At 35.5% G+C, this 17443-nt stretch overlaps 1 protein-coding gene across 4 annotated transcripts in view; it reads right to left on the bottom strand.

The window, feature by feature from the left end:
• Positions 1-17443, bottom strand: part of LRRC9 (leucine rich repeat containing 9) — a 107411-nt gene that overhangs the window by 80516 nt on the left and 9452 nt on the right. For 2 of the 4 annotated variants that reach the window (XM_025869935.2, XM_073895293.1), the window contains exons 4-10: positions 16282-16422; positions 15464-15527; positions 15089-15159; positions 9976-10158; positions 4067-4222; positions 1373-1569; positions 192-323 (exon numbers count right to left, since the gene is read on the bottom strand). In XM_025869935.2, coding sequence (XP_025725720.1) covers positions 192-323; positions 1373-1569; positions 4067-4222; positions 9976-10158; positions 15089-15159; positions 15464-15527; positions 16282-16422 — 944 coding nt within the window. The remainder of the gene's footprint in view (positions 1-191; positions 324-1372; positions 1570-4066; positions 4223-9975; positions 10159-15088; positions 15160-15463; positions 15528-16281; positions 16423-17443) is intronic. The other 2 variants (XM_073895295.1, XM_073895294.1) reach the window with 2 other exon arrangements.

The raw sequence follows: 17443 nt of genomic DNA, 5'->3' as shown, positions 1-17443 counted from the left end.
TTGTATTCTGGCAACAGAAAATGTATTGGTGGCAAAAGAGGTAATGGCCAATTTACAGTGGATGAATATTCTATATGAGAAGTGTTTTGAAAATTAGACATCTTAAGATTTTATAAGTTGATATTTTGGTTGATGATCTTAAGCACCTAAAATTATTTTTAAAGCTGTAACTAAATTTCAGATAGATTTACCAGTCATCAGATCGAGTGCCTTCTTCAAAGTGGATATTTCCCACAGTCTCCAACTCAATTAACAAAAATGGGATCAATAATCCATGACTTTTCTTCTTTTGCTTTACTTCAACACGATAAATTGCTTCAATTCTATTTAAGAAAAAAAAAAAGCCATTAGAAACACTTAAAAATCACATTAAAATTAATTTTTTTATAGCTGATCTGAAAATATAGGCTTCTTTCAAAGGATAAAGAAAGCCTGGTGTTAACAGTTAAACCAAGGAAAAGATACTCTATTTCTGGCAATTAAAATCACTTCAAATTATGTTAACTTCAGAATATGTGAAGGTTAGAAGGCTAACCTGGCTCCACCGCTTATGACTCTCAGATCTTTTTATGCTGTAGTTTCTTAGTAAAATGGCAATATTAATAGTACCACACCTGAAAAAGCTTTTTTGAGGATTATATGCAAAATACTTGTAAAGCTCTTAGCAAAGAATTTGGCCCAGAGAACCCAATAAATGTTACTTATTATTTTTTTAAAGATTTTATTTATTCATTTGAGAGAGCGAGAATGAGAGAGAGAGAGAGAGAGCACATGAGAGGGGGGAGGGTCAGAGGGAGAAGCAGACTCCCTGCTGAGCAGGGAGTCCGATGCAGGACTCGATCCCAGGACTCCAGGATCATGACCTGAGCCGAAGGCAGTCGCTTAACCAACGAGTAGTATTTACAGGGCAAACTAACTTATCCATTTAGTGCCCTAGTAAATAAAAAATTTACAGTACTTACTAAGTCTTCTTGCTTTATATTTCTAGTTGATACTCAACCAGAGTTTGTTTCTACATGATTCCAGACAACTGTGTATATGCTTTGCTCAGTCAGATCTATGTGGTGAGTTTTCTGCATCAGTAGCAGCTCTTTTTTTAGTTTGCATTCACTAGAGCAGTGATGTGACAGGAAGCCAGTAGGGGGAAATTCACTGTGCCTAAGTATTGCCTCTGGAAAAAACTACATATGTCAGCTTTGAACCAATGATGTCTAGCTCTACTGGGAACTGGACTAGAAACACATTCCATGTTTTACTTCATAATATAATTCTTTCCACTCATGAAGAAAGGAACTGAGCTCAACTGATAGCCTAGAACGTTCTATTCTCTCATGTTTTGAGTTTGAACACCTAGACAATTCATAAAACATACTCATCTAGTTTTTTGTTCCAGAATGTTACCCTTTCATTCAAGGCATTTAGTTTGGTCAGTATCTTCTGTTGAAGATTTGGTTCTTCTGTGATAGTTTCACAGTTCTTTGATTTTTCAAGTTCAGTTACTTTGTTGTTACTGGATCTATCATTGTGCCCTTTGCCAGATCCCTTGAGTTCAGCAAGTTCCCGTTCCAGCTGTTGAAATCAGTGTGCCAGAGAGCAAAAATTTTTAGTGGAATTATTAAATATATAGTTAATTTAAATTAACAAAATAAAAATCTAGATAATAAATAGGCCAAACTTCATAAAAACATGCTAAACATGTGATTACAACTTTGGTACAAGTTTAGTCAGCCAATTTCTCTTGACCAAAGGACAGTCTTAACTACTTCAAATGTGGCAGCTTTTTTAACTGACAATGAGAAAAGCAAAGAAATGGATTTTTAAATATTAAGTGATGAGTTTGCTTCTATTAAAGCCAAAGTAAAATTATAACAAATATTGGTTTTGGTATAAATAAAATATCTAAACTTCAAATTAATGTGACTTCTGTCACCTACCTTTCAATTTTTCAATATTTTTTCAAGTACTTTGGTATTCTGGGGAAAAAATCAACCACAGCAAATATACAAAATATGTATATAGGGATGCATATTTTTCCTTTTGCCACAGTCTCCTATATATGGCTCAGCACAGCAATGTCTTTATTTAAAATTTTGATATTTTGTTTTTTCTTGTTCATAATGGGCTTTGTCGGCATTCATCTGCATTTCGAAAAAATACTGTACTAGGTATGATTTATTGTAGTTACTGAGGTTTTTAGCACTCAGATTTTGGGCCCACAGTAAGTGCCTCATTTGCCTTGCCTTAATCCCTGCCTTGCAGGATTTCAAGATAAATTGTACTATACCTGGAGAGGTGTATATATATAGAAATTTACAAAGTATCTGTCCTCCCCCTCTATAATGGCTATATCCAGCTGTTAAAAAACAAATTAAGCATATTTATAAAAATGGCTACTAGTTTATCTTATCTAGAGGTATTATTTTTCACATTTGCAGGTTTTACTTAATACGTTCATCTCCACATAAAAATAGATATAAAATGATTTCCATATACTGGTTCATCTTTTATTCAAAAATAAATTTTGTTAATGTTTTACTCTGAGGATAACTTTCTATTATATTATTAATTAAAACCTGTTTATTTTAGAAATATATATTATGACTTATATTATCTATTAATATAATTAATGATAATGTATTTATAAATATTAAATATATTTAAAAGACTTGGGTTTTAATGGTAGTATACTATTCTATCTTAAGAATGAATAATTCTTCCTCTCTGGTTAAACATTTAGGTAAGTGTCCAATTTTTTGTTGTTATTAATAGTACAGTGATAAATAGCTTATGTATGTAAATATTTATCCAAATCCTTAGAACAGAGTACACGTAGATTTACTGGGTCTGAGGCTACAGGCATTTTCAGGCTGTGACTACGTATGACCCAAATTACATTCCATCGGTGGTATAGTAGTGTCACACTCTTTACCAGCCTGAGCACTATCATGTGTTATACTTTGACAATTTTATAGGCAAAAATGGTTGTTTGTTACCTTAATTCACATTTGGAAACTCATAATTAAGTTGAGCTCTTCTTTCAAATGTTTATTAGTCATTCTTTATTTCTTCTTTTGTAAAATAGAAGTTTATGTGCTTTGCTTGGTTTTCTATTTCAATATTTGATTTTTGTTTTATTTATGACTGTTTATACTAGGGATATCACATCTGTCCAGGATGTTTGTTGAAGACATTTTTCACACTGTCATTTATTGTTTACTTTTATTAATGATGCTTTTTAAGTACCAAAGCATTTTACTTTTATTTTTTTGTAGTTGAATCTACATTCTGTTCTTTTGTCACTTCTAATATTTCTTTTATTTGGTAGGCTGAGATCAGGTAAACATATTCATCTATATATTCTTCAGTTTTTTCAGGTTTTTAAAATTTTTACATTTAGTTCTTTTTTCCCCACTGGCATTTATTTTTGGTAAAGTGTAAACTAAGAATACAATTCCCCTATTCCCAAATAGTTTATTTTTTTAATACCATTTGTTGAATGATTATATTTTCTTGCCTTTAAAAAAATACAGTAAGTTCTAATATGTACAAAGTTCTATTTTGAGGTTAATAATCCTTAATTTTTCAGAGACTACTTTTGGTAAAGGAAATACAATTTACTCCAAGTAAAAAAAACAAACATAACTACCAAAGTATAGCTTGATTTAAAGTTCCCACCCTGTCTTAATACCTTAATAGTATTAGTAAAGGAATATTTTAGCACTTTAGGCAAAAAAATGAATTTTGAGCACAGCCTGAAGGTGTCTAACAAAAATGCAGCTGAAATAACTTCAAAAGATCTCTGTAACTTTTGGATTCATATTGGATTACACAGCTTTTTAAAATGTTTATAAATTAATAAGCCTGTACCTTTTTATGGTTGCAGACTTCTAAGCACACAATGAAGCTTAGTCAAGCAAATGGAATCAAAAGTTTGGGGGCAAACCTGGAAGTATTAATAAAAAAAATTTATATATATATACTATATATATAATTTAAAAGATAATGCTGTCTTTTTGCCAGTTTTCTTAAGATATGGCCACTGAAATTTTACAATATTAAATCTTACATTTTTTTTCACAAAGCTAAATAATTTTATTTGTTCTTCTGGCAACTTCTGTAATTTGCATTTTCGATCATTCAGTTTTTCAAGGTCTTCATTAAGATGCCTCTGAACAGTTTTTATACGCATATTGTAATACATTATTTTTTTCATTGCTGTGGTCTAAAAGTGAGGGGAAAAAACAACAAAAGATTAACTGAAGCAAAAAACATTATAAGTAATTATTAGTGGCATTACGGGAGTGTGATATGTTCACATATCACATATATATATATATATATATATATATATATATATATATATATAACCCACTGGAAAGTTTTGAATGCTCGATTACTAATAATGATGATAATTGAAATGATAATGGCTACAGAGTGCTTTATTTAAACTTAATAAGCAAAATATAAAATTCCAAAGATTTTCTTTGTGGATAATATTTTAAGTGTGAGGCATATTCACATTTATTCGAGGATGACAACGTTAAGAGCCTCCAGATAGAATTCAGTTTATAAAACCATATCATTTAGCTAAAGAGGCAGTACTACTAAAGCAAATATGTAATTATATTATTCCTATTTGATTAATTTAGGGAAAAAATACACTGAAGAGCATTAAAAGCAAATGTAACATTATTCAATCGAGTTTTTAAAAGCATGGCTAAGAAATCATGGATTTGATGAGTTTTTTTCCCCAATTCTCTAAAAGGATGCTCTAAATAAACTTGTTTTAGATTGAGCAAATAATTAAATCGTCAATCTACCCATCACCTAGAATACCTTAATACCAGTGGATCACTCAGTTATTAATAAATACATGCTGATAAATAGACTAAATCTACTATTGAAAAATACACCAGTTATACTAATACTATACTACTATAGCTAATACTCATAAGCAGTATTAGTCAAAAAGAACTAGCTGAGGAAAAAATAAACAAATCAAATGCACTATTAAATGTGACCTATATTTAACTGTTTACCTGAAATAATGAAGGCATTTCTTTTTATCAGGAAACCTGTACCTCAAATAATTTGGAAGGCTTTACACTGTTCTGGACATGTATTTTCATAAATGCAGGCTTTTGTTATGTGATTCATTTGGTAGAGAGTGGATAATTAAGATCCCAACAGAATTATTTGGCATAAATCATGGAACAGACACAAATATATGGCAGGATGAACAGGCCAAAAGTATTCCCTTGCCCATGCATATTATGAAGTTCTGAAATTGAAATCACTAAATTCCTCTGCAAAAAATAAGGCATTAATAACACAGAACGGTTCAGGAAAAAAAAGTGTTTTTTAGAATGATTAAGGTATAAAAAATTCCTGATAAAGAAGAGCTTCTTTGGAAGTGCAGCTGAATTAGAAGAAAAAAGGAAATGGCAAGTCGTGTTTCTTAATTTTTGACTATTTGGAGAAAATGGAAAATCCAATAAAGAATGCTTTGAGTCTGTGGCAGCGAAAAAATTCTAATGAATTCTTAAATCTAAAATGAGAGAACATGGGTAGAGATAGGACTGCTAGATAAAATGTAAGATGCCAAGTTAAATTTGAACTTCAGGTAAACAGTAAATAATGTTTGAGTATAAATGAATAAGTATAACTAAGTTTAAGAAGTATGATATTAAAACATTATTTGTTGCTTATCTGAAATTCAAATTTAACTTGGAGTCCCTTAGGTGGGGGACAAAAAAATACTGCTTTTCTTTTGTTTTTAAATTTTTTAAAGATTTTATTTATTTAAGAGAGAGAGAGAGCATAAGTGGGGGGGACAGGGGCAGAGGGAGAGGGAGCCCGACAAGGGGCTTGATCCCAGGACCCTGATATCATGACCTGAGCCAAAGGTGGATTGCTGAACTTAACCAACTGAGCCACGCAGGCCCCCTAATTATTTTTGAATAAGTAATATATTCATGTTTCAAACAGCAAAATAATTGAAAAGTATTCAATGAAAAGTCTACTTCCCACACCTGTTTCCCATCTGCCCCACCTTCCACAGGTATCTACTGATTTCAGTTTCTAGTGTATCCCTGCACAGTTTCTTCTACTGTACTTTTATATTTTATTAAGAATATACCTATATCTGCATTTAGGGACATAAATTATGATATTTTACTGTTCCTGAACTCTTTCTTTTTTTTTCTTTAAGATTTTATTTATTTATTTGACAGAGAGAGACCAAGCGGGAGAAGGAACATAAGCAGGGGCAGAGGGAGAGGGAGAAGCAGGCTTCCTACTGAGCAGGGAGCCCGATGTAGGGCTCGATCCCAGGATCCTGGGATCATGCCCTGAGCCGAAGGCAGACACTTAACAAGTGAGCCACCCAGGCGCCCCATTCCTGAACTCTTTCAAAAATCACTTACAGTGTCATAACAATAAATAAGAGTTATCAATCGGGGTTTTTTTATCCTTGTTTGAGAGTATATACTTAGACTTTGGAAAAGTGGGGAAGACTATGTTGTAAATTTTAAATACATGGCAAATCGACTTTATAGGCTTACTATATTCAATTTGCTTTTTTGTGTTTGAACTTTTGAGAATGTCGAACTCATTTTTCATCCAATTCCCCTTTGGTAGAATTACTTGCTTATTACAGTAAAAAAATTTTTTTGAAAATAGTCTAACTATAATGTGAAATCCAATTGCATGTTTGTACTAACAAACAAAATTCGTTCCATTTGCTTCTTTGATTACCAAAAATGAATGAAGTCATATAGTTTCATAGTGATTATTTTTATAGTATTTAACAATTAAAATGGGTTTTATGCCCATTAACTCACTGTGTCCCTACAATAACACTCAGGACAGGTACTATTTTTATCATCACTATCTTAATAGTTGAGAAAACTGAAGTTTGGGAAGGGAAAGGCCTTATCTAAGTGACTGGTTGTAATGGAAGCAACTGGAGCTTGAATCCAAGTCTTCTGTTTTAAACTCCCATATTCTTCCCTCTTTCCCATGCTGACTCCATGGTGGTCCTCCTGACTTTACTTGCCACTTAATAGTTTACACAAATGACTCCAGAGTCATGGGTGAAAATTGGAAGAATCAACAGTACCCTGCTCAAGAGTTTATCACATTGGAGAATTGCCACAACCAGATACAACCTGTCTTCTTAGGAATGGTAATGAAGAAAAAGCATCTTGGAATCCATATGCAATCCTTAAATAAAAATACTTTGAATTTGAAAAATCATCTTGATCTAAATAAAAACTTGAGCTATATATATATATATATATGTATATACATCTTATTTTTGCCTTAAAAGGGTGAAGAAAGAGAAGATATAAGGAACCATGTAACAATTCCTTATTTTATTCTTTTAATGATAGTACTTCTGACATATACAAGACTAAACCAAATGTATGACAACCTTAGCCAGAATGTCAAAAGAACCTGCCTCTCTTACCTCTCCTCTTCCATCTCTTCTGCAGGTTCCTCCTCTCTCCCCAGTCTCTAACACCCAACTGACACACTTCCCCATTTACACTATTCCCTTGGTGATTTATCTAGTCCCTGGCTCTATGCACCATCTTTCTGCCTTCAACTCTCATATTTGTATCTCCAACCCAGGCAACTCTCTTAAATAGCAGACTCATATACCTAACTACTTATTGAACATATCCTCTCAGATGTTCAAAAGATTGCTCAAAATTTACATGCCTAAGAGGCACTTGGGTGGGTAGCTCAGTCAGTTAAGTGTCGGACTCTTAATTTTGGCTCAGGTCATGATCTCAGGGTTGTAAGATCAAGCCCTGTGTCAGGCTCTGCTCTCAGAGGAGAGCCTGCTTCTCTCCCTCTTCCTCTGCCCCTCCCCCCACTTGCATGCATGCCTGCTCTCTCTAAAATAAAAAAAAAATCTTTTAAAAAAATTTTACATGCCTAAAATTAAACCATGATTTTTCCTTTTAACCCACTCCTTCCATATTCTTCCTCAACTCATTAAGAGCAACTTCTTTCCTCCTTCAGTTGCTGAGGCTTGGAATCACTGTTTCTTTCCTCTGCACCTCACATCCAGTCAGTCTACAGCAAATCCAGATGGGTTCCACTTTCTAACTACTACAGAATCTGACTACTTTTTACCACCTCTTCCACTAACACCTTGTATCAAACCATCAACACCTCTCATCCCAGTAACTGGGCCCTAACTGGTTTCTCTGCACTTACCTTTTCCCCTCAAATCCTCTATTCTTAATTCATTTGTGAAAAGGATCCCTTTAAAAAATAAGTCATTTTGTCTCTCCTCTTTGAAATTTTCCAGTGGCCCCACCTCACTCAAAGTAAAAGCCAAAATCTTTTTAACATCCTACAGTCTCATATGCTCTCCCCTCCTCGGCCATTCCTGTTTTCATCTCTTCTCTTCCTCTCACTTACTCAGCTCCACCTACACTAACCTCCTGTTCCTGAAATTTGAGACGCATGTTCCTGCCTCAAGTTCTTTGCATTTGCTGATCCCTTAAAAGCTTGCTCACTTACTTCCTTCAGGTCTCTGCCCGAGTGTTGCCTGAGGAAATCCTCTCCCAACAATTCTATATACAGTACCCAACACTCCTCCCTCTGGCCCTAAAATTATCTTGTTTCCTTCACCCTTGTTTTATTTTTCTCCATAGCATTTATCACTACCTGACATACTAGTTGTTTTCCTACCTAGTTGTTTATTATTTGTCTTCTCCCGTAAGAATGTAAACTCCAAGCAAGCAGGGATTTTGTCTGTTTCAGTCACTCTGTGTCTCTAGGGCCTGAGCTGTGCCTGGAATGTAATAGGTATTAAATATTTGTTGGAGAAGTTAATAAGCCAAGTAATTTCATGAAGCATGAACCAGCTCACCTTGGAAGAAACTGCCTAATGTAAAACTCTGCAGATAATAATGGACATTTCAAAAAATGTGTTACTGTTATTTTTGACTTCATACTGTTAGAGAAGACATTCTTCCCTGAATCTCCAATGACTTTGATCACCTGCTAGTAGACAAAACTCTAGCCCTTTGCTTGATATTGCAAGACAGTTCACTTTTTAGATTGGGGTGGGAGAGAGGATAATCTCAGTTATGGAAAAGAGAGGAGAGACTGGAACCTGAGAATAAATCCTCAGGCTAGTAAGAGAAGAGGAACAAGATAAATAGATAAAGGCATGCTTTATATTGAGATGATGGATGAGCCACAAAGAAAGGATGGGAGGGCTCACGTGGGGGCATCATCATGCTTGGCATACTCTAGATACTCAAAACCTATTTACTACATGGTTAACTGAATGAACGGAAGTGGCGCACTGGACTGGAAGGAAAGGAAGAAATACAATGTGGAAAGACTATTAATAAATATGGTGAATTCCTATGTACTCCATTCTGAAATTATAGAATTCTTTGATGGCATGTGAAGTTAGACCCTTTACTGGGAGGCTCACCATCAATGGCAGCCTAGGAATGGCTCTCTTCAAGATCTGAGAGATCTTCAAGATTTTGGGAGTGTGGGTTGATCCACCTGTACTTCTAGGGAACCCCAAATCATTTTTAATTAGATTAAAATCTACCTAATCCTGGCATACTACCATCAACCATGGATATTTTTTAATTTTGATATATAGTATTCCAAATGAGAGGGTTACTTATTTCATTTCTACATTAGTTAGGCCTTATTAATTTTTGTATATATAGCACTAGTTCAATTATTCTTGACACTCATGATAATCTTTCCGATTTCTTTTTTAGTTTTGTATAAATTATGTTTTTCTATTAATTCACCTTCTAGTACTAATATTATTTATATACGTTTATGTGAAATATCCAGCTCACTGGGGCAAAAGTAGAGTTGGTGACAAGAACTGACAAGATAATACTACCTACCATATGTGGACACAGCCAGAAAGAAGCAATTAAACTTAAGTCACAGATATCTGATTAGGGATGCACTTACATCTGCCAGTTCCTTGATCTGTTTTGCTGACACATCAAACGTGTCAAGTCTTTGAAGGCTAGGCAAGTGATACAATACATGTGTGGAATAATTACACAGCAGACAAACTGGATTGGTCTTATATTGAGGATCATTCAGACACAAATCCTTTAAGCAGCGCAGCCTGGTTAAGTTAGTGAGGTCCTAAAACAACAGCAATAATAATGTTCAATTAATTAATTGCAACTTCCATTTATAAAGGAGGCATTTGAACACTTAAGATCACCCATAATTTAATGTAATGCATTTTACTATGTGCTTAAACATGTTAAAGTGATTTAGATGGATAAAATTTTTTTTCTCTAGTGAAAAACATGTCAACTACATGAAGAACAGCTAGCAATAATTAAACCGCAGACTCTTCTGTTAACTATATATTTTAAATATAAAAGGTCAAAGAATATTTACTAAACCATGCATTCCACCTGGGACCTTGAAGCCAGTCACCTGAGCACATTTATTTATGAAGACAACGCTGCCCCCTCTGCACAGGCCCTTTGCTAACAACTGTCCCCAGTGTTTCTGTAGGTCTCCTGCTTCCTCTGCCGCCATTTCCCACACTTACCACTCTAGGAACACTGCTCACCATTCTCCTTGGCCTCTAGATCTGCTTTTTTCATCAAAAGCTAGGGGACCCCTGCTTTATCATAATCACTGTTGAATTTCTGATTTTTAGGGGTTTTTGTTTCCTTGTTCTTCTGCAAATGCCCTTTCTACCAGTTAATGGCAACTGAAACCTAGTTTTCTCCTGAGGGCCTCATTTTCCTTGCACCCTGTGGTGGGTGGGCGGGGGATTAATAATGCACTTCCAGACCAGTGCTTCTCCTGAATATCTTTTATCCTGAGGTTTAAGCCATTGTTTACACCTTCCTTTATTTGGCATCTGGCCCTTGCTTAACTCTTCAGTCTTGTCTCTTCTGTTTCAACCCTAACATTTCTTGTTTTAGCTGTATCAAACAAGTGGAAGTTTCAGAATGTGCTAGACCCTAAGTTATCATTATACCTTTACTCATGCTGCTACCTTTGAGTGCACTGAACTTCATCCCAGTTTTACCTCTTAATCAAAGACTCAATCTAGTATCATCTTTTCTGTGAGTTTTGTTTCATCGCACAAGTGTGGGGCAGATGGTCCTATGAACTCTCTTTAGCCACTGGGTTTACCTTTGTTATAGAATTTATCACAACTCTATTACCAATTGCTTATGCATACACAAGTCTATAAGCTAAAGGTCTACATGGGCTTTGGCCCTCAGTCTCTAAGCTAGGAATGGTGGTTATATTTTTAAAGTGTTGAGAAAACTAAAGAAGAATTCACGACAGAGGCCTGGTGGAAGAGGGTGCTGTGGTGGGGTTGGCTTTAAACAGATGTAATTAATGCTAGTTAGTAGAGTCAGAATCAGAGTTAAGGGAAATCCAAAGCAAAAACCAGAAGGCATTAGTTCTGAAGATAAAGTACAAATGGAATGGGGAAGTAAGTCGTGAAGTCAGGCTCCCAGAGTCAAAAGTAAGACAAGGTCTGGGGCGCCTGGGTGGCTCAGTTGTTAAGCATCTGCCTTCGGCTCAGGTCATGATCCCAAGGTCCTGGGATCAAGCCCTGCATCAGTGTTTAGCCCCTGCTTCTCCCTCTCCCACTCCCCCTGCTTGTGTTCCCTCTTTCACTGTATCTCTCTCTGTCAAATAAATAAATTAAAAAAAAAAATCTTAAAAAAAAAAAGACAAGGTCAGCTGGCCAACGTGTGTCCAAACTCTTGCTGGCTGGCCCCAAGGCTAGTACTGGGCTCATGGCAGAAGTGGGACTAAGCAGAGTTGCTCTGAAATGGAGATTTCTGGACAGAGTTGTGCAGAGAATTATTTGGTCAAATTCTGCAGGGGCAAGGAAGGTAAATCATCAGACTCTTCTGAGGAGTAAACACTCTTTTTGATTTTGGGTAGCTGTGTTTCTTTTGACCATCAGTCTAGGCTATGGTAGGTATGAACTTTGAAGTCTTACTCAGAAACCCCCTCCAACCCCCACCTATAGTCTAAAGTCAGATGACATTGGAGTCTATGAAAGCACAAAATCTCACTGAAAATTGGTGGTGTGGTACCTGTTATGGATGGAAAGTGGCACAGAAGCATTCCATCAACACTAGTATAGTATCTTTTTAGGGTGGGTGGAAAGGTTAGAGATAAAAATTCAAGATAATAGTGTTTCAGGAACATTCTTAATGTGAGAATAGTAAAAGTTGCTGTGAATCATGTTTCAGTGCTTTTCTGAAAAACAGCCATCATTATTATATAGAGAACTTTTTCATTTTATGCCATATAATACATTTTCACAATCTAATTTTTATCCCTACTTTTTTGATGAGGAGATTGAAACAGAATAAGTTAATGTAATTAAATTGATAGTAATCATAAAATGGTATATCTACTGAGTGCTTACTGTGTGCTAGTCATTATTCTAAGAGCTTTACATTATTATTTTGCTTAAACTTCACGTTATCACAGTACAAAGCTGCCTCTGGCTTGTGGCAGGCCTGGAAGTGACAGATCTTTCTATGCAGCGATGCTCTCCTGCTCCACAAGGCTGGAGCACCACATGCTAGCCAGGGTAAGATAAACTTCTATGTGGCTTCTTGGTAGGACCTTATCCTCACAGCATTGTGAACTTGTCTTCTTCAGCTTTGATTCATGATTCTCTCCCTCACTCTGTTCCAGGCACAGATTTCTAGTTCCTTGAATTTGCCATGCTCTTTTTCCCCACTTAGGTCCCTCACACTTTGCCTGGAATGCTCTTTCCCTAGGCACCTCCTACTTATGTCTCATAAGTTAGTTTAAAAATTACCTCCCACAGCATTCCAAATTTATCTTTCATCGTTCCCTCTGCTGTCTTCTGCTGATGTTCTCAAATATACCCCTTGATTTCTTACCACATCTTCATGCATATTGTTCTCCCCATCTTAGAATGCCTACTTCCCACAGCATGTATTTATATATACATGTATATATATATTTTTCAGTAATCTGTATGCCAGTGTGGGGCTTGAACTCATGACCCCAAGATCAAGAGTCCCTCCCACTGCATTGTAGAAGATCCTCCTCCAATGCCTGTTGAAATTCTGTCAGGCCCTCAGTGTTCACATCGAATATTTCCTCTTGAATTTGACCAATAAAATTTTGTTTAAACTTTTTATATTTTTAAAACTTCTGGTTAAAGTGTTTATGATATTCTGCCTCATTCTATAGTTTTTTGGTATCTAATATTCTTCTCTGAGTAAAAGGATGTGTATTTTAATAATGATCAATTCAAAATTATTTTATAGTGAATTTATACATCTTTCTTCATTACTGTCTAGAGGAAGTGTTTGAGTATGCACTTTCAATTTGACACTGTCAAAATTATAAATGCCTTATGTTTTCACCTACATTATATGCCATCAACATTAAGTCTTTTTGTTTTCCTCTCTTTCATTCAAATGTTTATTGAGACTTTACAGGTCAAGTACTGTTTTAAGCATTATGGATACAGCAGTGAACAAAACAGGCAAGGTTCCTGCATTCGTGGAGCTTGTAGTAAGGGATGTGGATAAGTGCCAGGGGATGTGGCATAAATGCCAAGAGGAAAAAACAAGGAAAGAGTGATGGGAATGCTTCAGGTTAGGGAGGGTAGTAGGGTTATTGCTATTTTACCTAAATTGGCCAGGAAAGGTGTCACTAAGAACATAACATCTGAACAAAATCCTCAAAGAATGAGGAGCATGAGCCATGAAGATATCTGGGGGAAGAATATCCCAGCAAGTGCAAAGGCCCTAAGGTGAGAGCACTAGCTATATTCAAGGACCAGTGAGGAGACCAGAGTGGCTGGAATGGAGTAAACAAAGGGGAAAGTGGTAGAAGCTGTAGTCAGAGACACAGTGCGGGGAAGACTAGATTATAGAGAGTCTTGTGGGCCATTGTAGGAATCGGCTTTTTCTCTGAAAGAGATGAGAAGCCAAGGGAGAGTTTTGAGCAGAAGAGTGATTTGATCTGACATAGTTTTTGAAGGAGCAGGTTGCTGTGTAGAAAACAGACTGATAGTAGTGAAAGGGTAAACACAGGGAGACCTGTTTGGAGGCTTTTTTTTTTCCCTCCAAAATGCAGGTTAGAGATGATCGTATCTTGAATCAGGTTAGTAGAGATCTAGGTGGTAAAAAATGGTCAGACTGGACTATCTGAAGGTAGAGCCAATAGAACTTGCTGATAGATTGGATATGGGTTATGAAGGAATAAGAGGAGTAAAAAAAATGACTCTTAAGGATTTTGGCTTAAGTTGTTAGAAAAATGGAGATGCCGGGGCGCCTGGGTGGCTCAGTCAGTTAAGTGGCTGCCTTCGGCTCAGGTCATGATCCAGTGTCCTGGGATCGAGCCCCGCATTGGGCTCCTTGCTCAGGGGGGAGCCTGCTTCTCCCTCTCCCACTGCCTGCCTGCTACTCCCCCTGCTTGTGCTCTCTCTCTTGCTATCTCACTCTGTGTGTCAAATAAATAAATAAATAAAAAATCTTAAAGAAAAATGGAGATGCCATTTAGAGAGGTAGAGAAGGTTGCAGGAGAAGTGAACGTTCAGTGCGGAGGAAATCAGTTTGAGTTAGGATAGGAGATATCTATAGTTCTGGGGAGTTAGGAGGGAAAGTAGAAATAGAAATAGTTGTTAGGGAAAGTAGAAAGTGAGGAATAATAAGTGCATAAAAGGTATTTAAAGTCATAAGACAATGTGATTATTTAGAGAATAAATGCAGATAGTAATGAGAAAAGATCCTGGGACTAACCTGGAGTAGCCCATTTTTTAGATGCTAGGAGAAGATGAAAAACCAGAGGTGAAGCCAGAAAGATCAGAGGAAAACTAAGCCAAGTAAATAGTTTCTTGTTTGGTTTTAATAGTGTCAGATCATTAGGGCCAGCTTAATCAGCTGCCTCTAAAATTTCTTAGAGTACTGAATAGTCCAAAATAATTAAATTGTTCTTCAAAAGGGAACTATTTAGTACATTTTCTGCAATAAGATGGTTCATGATCCAGGTTGGTAAATAAAAAATAGACTGTTCCACTTAAACATACCTTGAAAGAACATATTTGGTTACCAGAAAGGTTTAATCTTTCCAGTTGTTCATTGGGATCAAGACATCGACCTTTAATTTAAAAAACAAGATGAAAGAAAAATTAAATTTCTTGTTTTCTCTCATATTCTGTCATATTTCTTAGTTGTATATGATCATCATTTCTTGCATATAAGTAAGGCTAACAGTAACACTGTATAGTTAGTAACAACTGATTAATGGTTAATATTTTCACATCCTATAATCATAGATTTAGAAATGCTTTGCAAAATATCATACAAAAGAGTCTAAAAAAAAGAAATCCAAGAAGGTACTTTTCATACTGATAAAAAATTATTGTAGCATTATCTCATATTCCAAATGAAATAATACATACCAATGCTGCTTATTAGATTTCCAGCAAGGTTAAGGTCATTTAAATTCTTCAAAGTTTGCAAGCCCTAAAAATTTAGACAATATATCATTTAGAGGAAGTCAGTAATATATATATTTATAAATGATCTGATCAATCTGGTTAGTTCTCCAAGTGTTTTGAGCACTGGGTACTGTGTACTTCACAAGCACAGAAGTAAGTAGGTGCCTTCATGCAGTCATCTTTGTTTCTCTGGAACGTGGAGAGAATTATTGGAAGAAGAGGGAACAGGGAGGGGAGGGGAGAGGAAAGGAGGAAGATGAGTAGGAAGAAAAACACATCACACAGAATGTGTTTATAATCTTTGGCAAGTTATATATATAACTTCTCTAAATGTCTATTTTTTTTAACTTTCAAGGAAGAAATAACCTACCGCCCAGGCTTGGTAGGAAGAGTAAAGAAAACATCGTATATGAAGTTTTCTTTCTTTTTTTTTTTTTTAAGATTTTATTTATTTATTTGACAGCAAGAGACGGAACACAAGCAGGGGGAGTGGGAGAGGGAGAAGCAGGCTTCCCACTGAGCAGGGAGCCCGATGCAGAGCTCGATCCCAGGACCCCGGGATCATGACCTGAGCCGAAGGTAGACGCTTAACAACTGAGCCACCCAGGCACCCCCCGTATATGAAGTTTTCTACACATTATAAATGCTATATATATGTTAGATTTTCTTAACAATAATTAAGCTGGTCATAAATATGCCCATAATATGATCTTGGACATTATGATTAAAACTCCACAGGGGTAACTGACTTTACATATAAATTACTGAAATTATCTTACCTCAATATTTTTAATTACATTGTGATTCAGCCAGAGAACCTCCAATCTGAATAATTTCTCTAAATTTTCTATTTTGGAAATTTTATTATAATATAAATACAGTTTTTCTAAATTTCTACATTCTTGAAGACCTCCAATTTTCTGTAAAAAAAAAAAGACTGAATAGTGTTAACTTATGTTTTGGCATTACCCTTTTAATAAAGTAGATTATAAGTACATTTTCTTTTTAAAATCACACTTTATTGCAAAATCTGTATCCAACAAAATGAACTGAACATTTTAAAGATTTTAAGAATTTATTTATTTGAGAGAGAGACAGAGAGCATATGCATGTGAGTGGGGGGAGGGGCAGAGGGAGAGGAAGAGAATCTCAAGCAGACTCCACTCTGAGCTAAGAGCCTGATGCAGGGCTCCATCTCTCCATCTGAGATCATGACTTGAGCCAAAAGCAAGAGTTGGAAGCTTAACCAACTGAACCACCCAAGACCCTCAAATGAATGAAACATTTGAAAAGAAAAAACATGTAATCCCTCCACCTAAAGACAACTATTTTCAATGTTCATATTCTTTTAAAATTTTAATCAATTCTGTATCTATTTTTATATTATAATCATGATACCTATATAATTTTGTGGATTTTTTAAACTTAAGACCATCTAAAATGTTTTTGTAATCATTCAAATAATTTTAATTACAAAATATATTAGCTATAATAACATTCTTAAAAATACCTGTATATGTGAAATATTTGTTTCAAATTTTTAGTTATTATAAATAGTACTGCAACAAATAACTTTATGTTGTTTTCTGCTGTTGAATTACTCCTCTAGGATTAAATTTTAGGATTAGGGATTTCTGAGTCAAAAGGTATACACATTTCCTTGACTCATGATACATTTTGGAATCTTGCTTTTCACTACAGATGTTACAATTTTCTTTTTTTTCTTCAGATTTTATTTTATTTTTTTAAAGATTTTATTTATTCATTTGCGAGAGAGACAGAGAGAGCATAAGCAGGGGGAGAGGCAGAGGGAGAGGGAGAAGCAGACTCCCTGCTGAGCAAGGAGCCCGATGCGGGACTCGATCCCAGGACCCTGGGATCATGACCTGAGCTGAAAGCAGACGCTTAACCATCTGAGCCACCCAAGCGCCCTTAGATTTT

Source organism: Callorhinus ursinus, unplaced genomic scaffold, assembly GCF_003265705.2.
Source record: "Callorhinus ursinus isolate GAN/ISIS: 27379988/994484 unplaced genomic scaffold, GSC_fseal_2.0 scaffold8, whole genome shotgun sequence".
Classification (NCBI taxonomy): Eukaryota; Metazoa; Chordata; class Mammalia; order Carnivora; family Otariidae; genus Callorhinus; species Callorhinus ursinus.
This window is presented reverse-complemented; position numbering and strand designations above follow the sequence as displayed.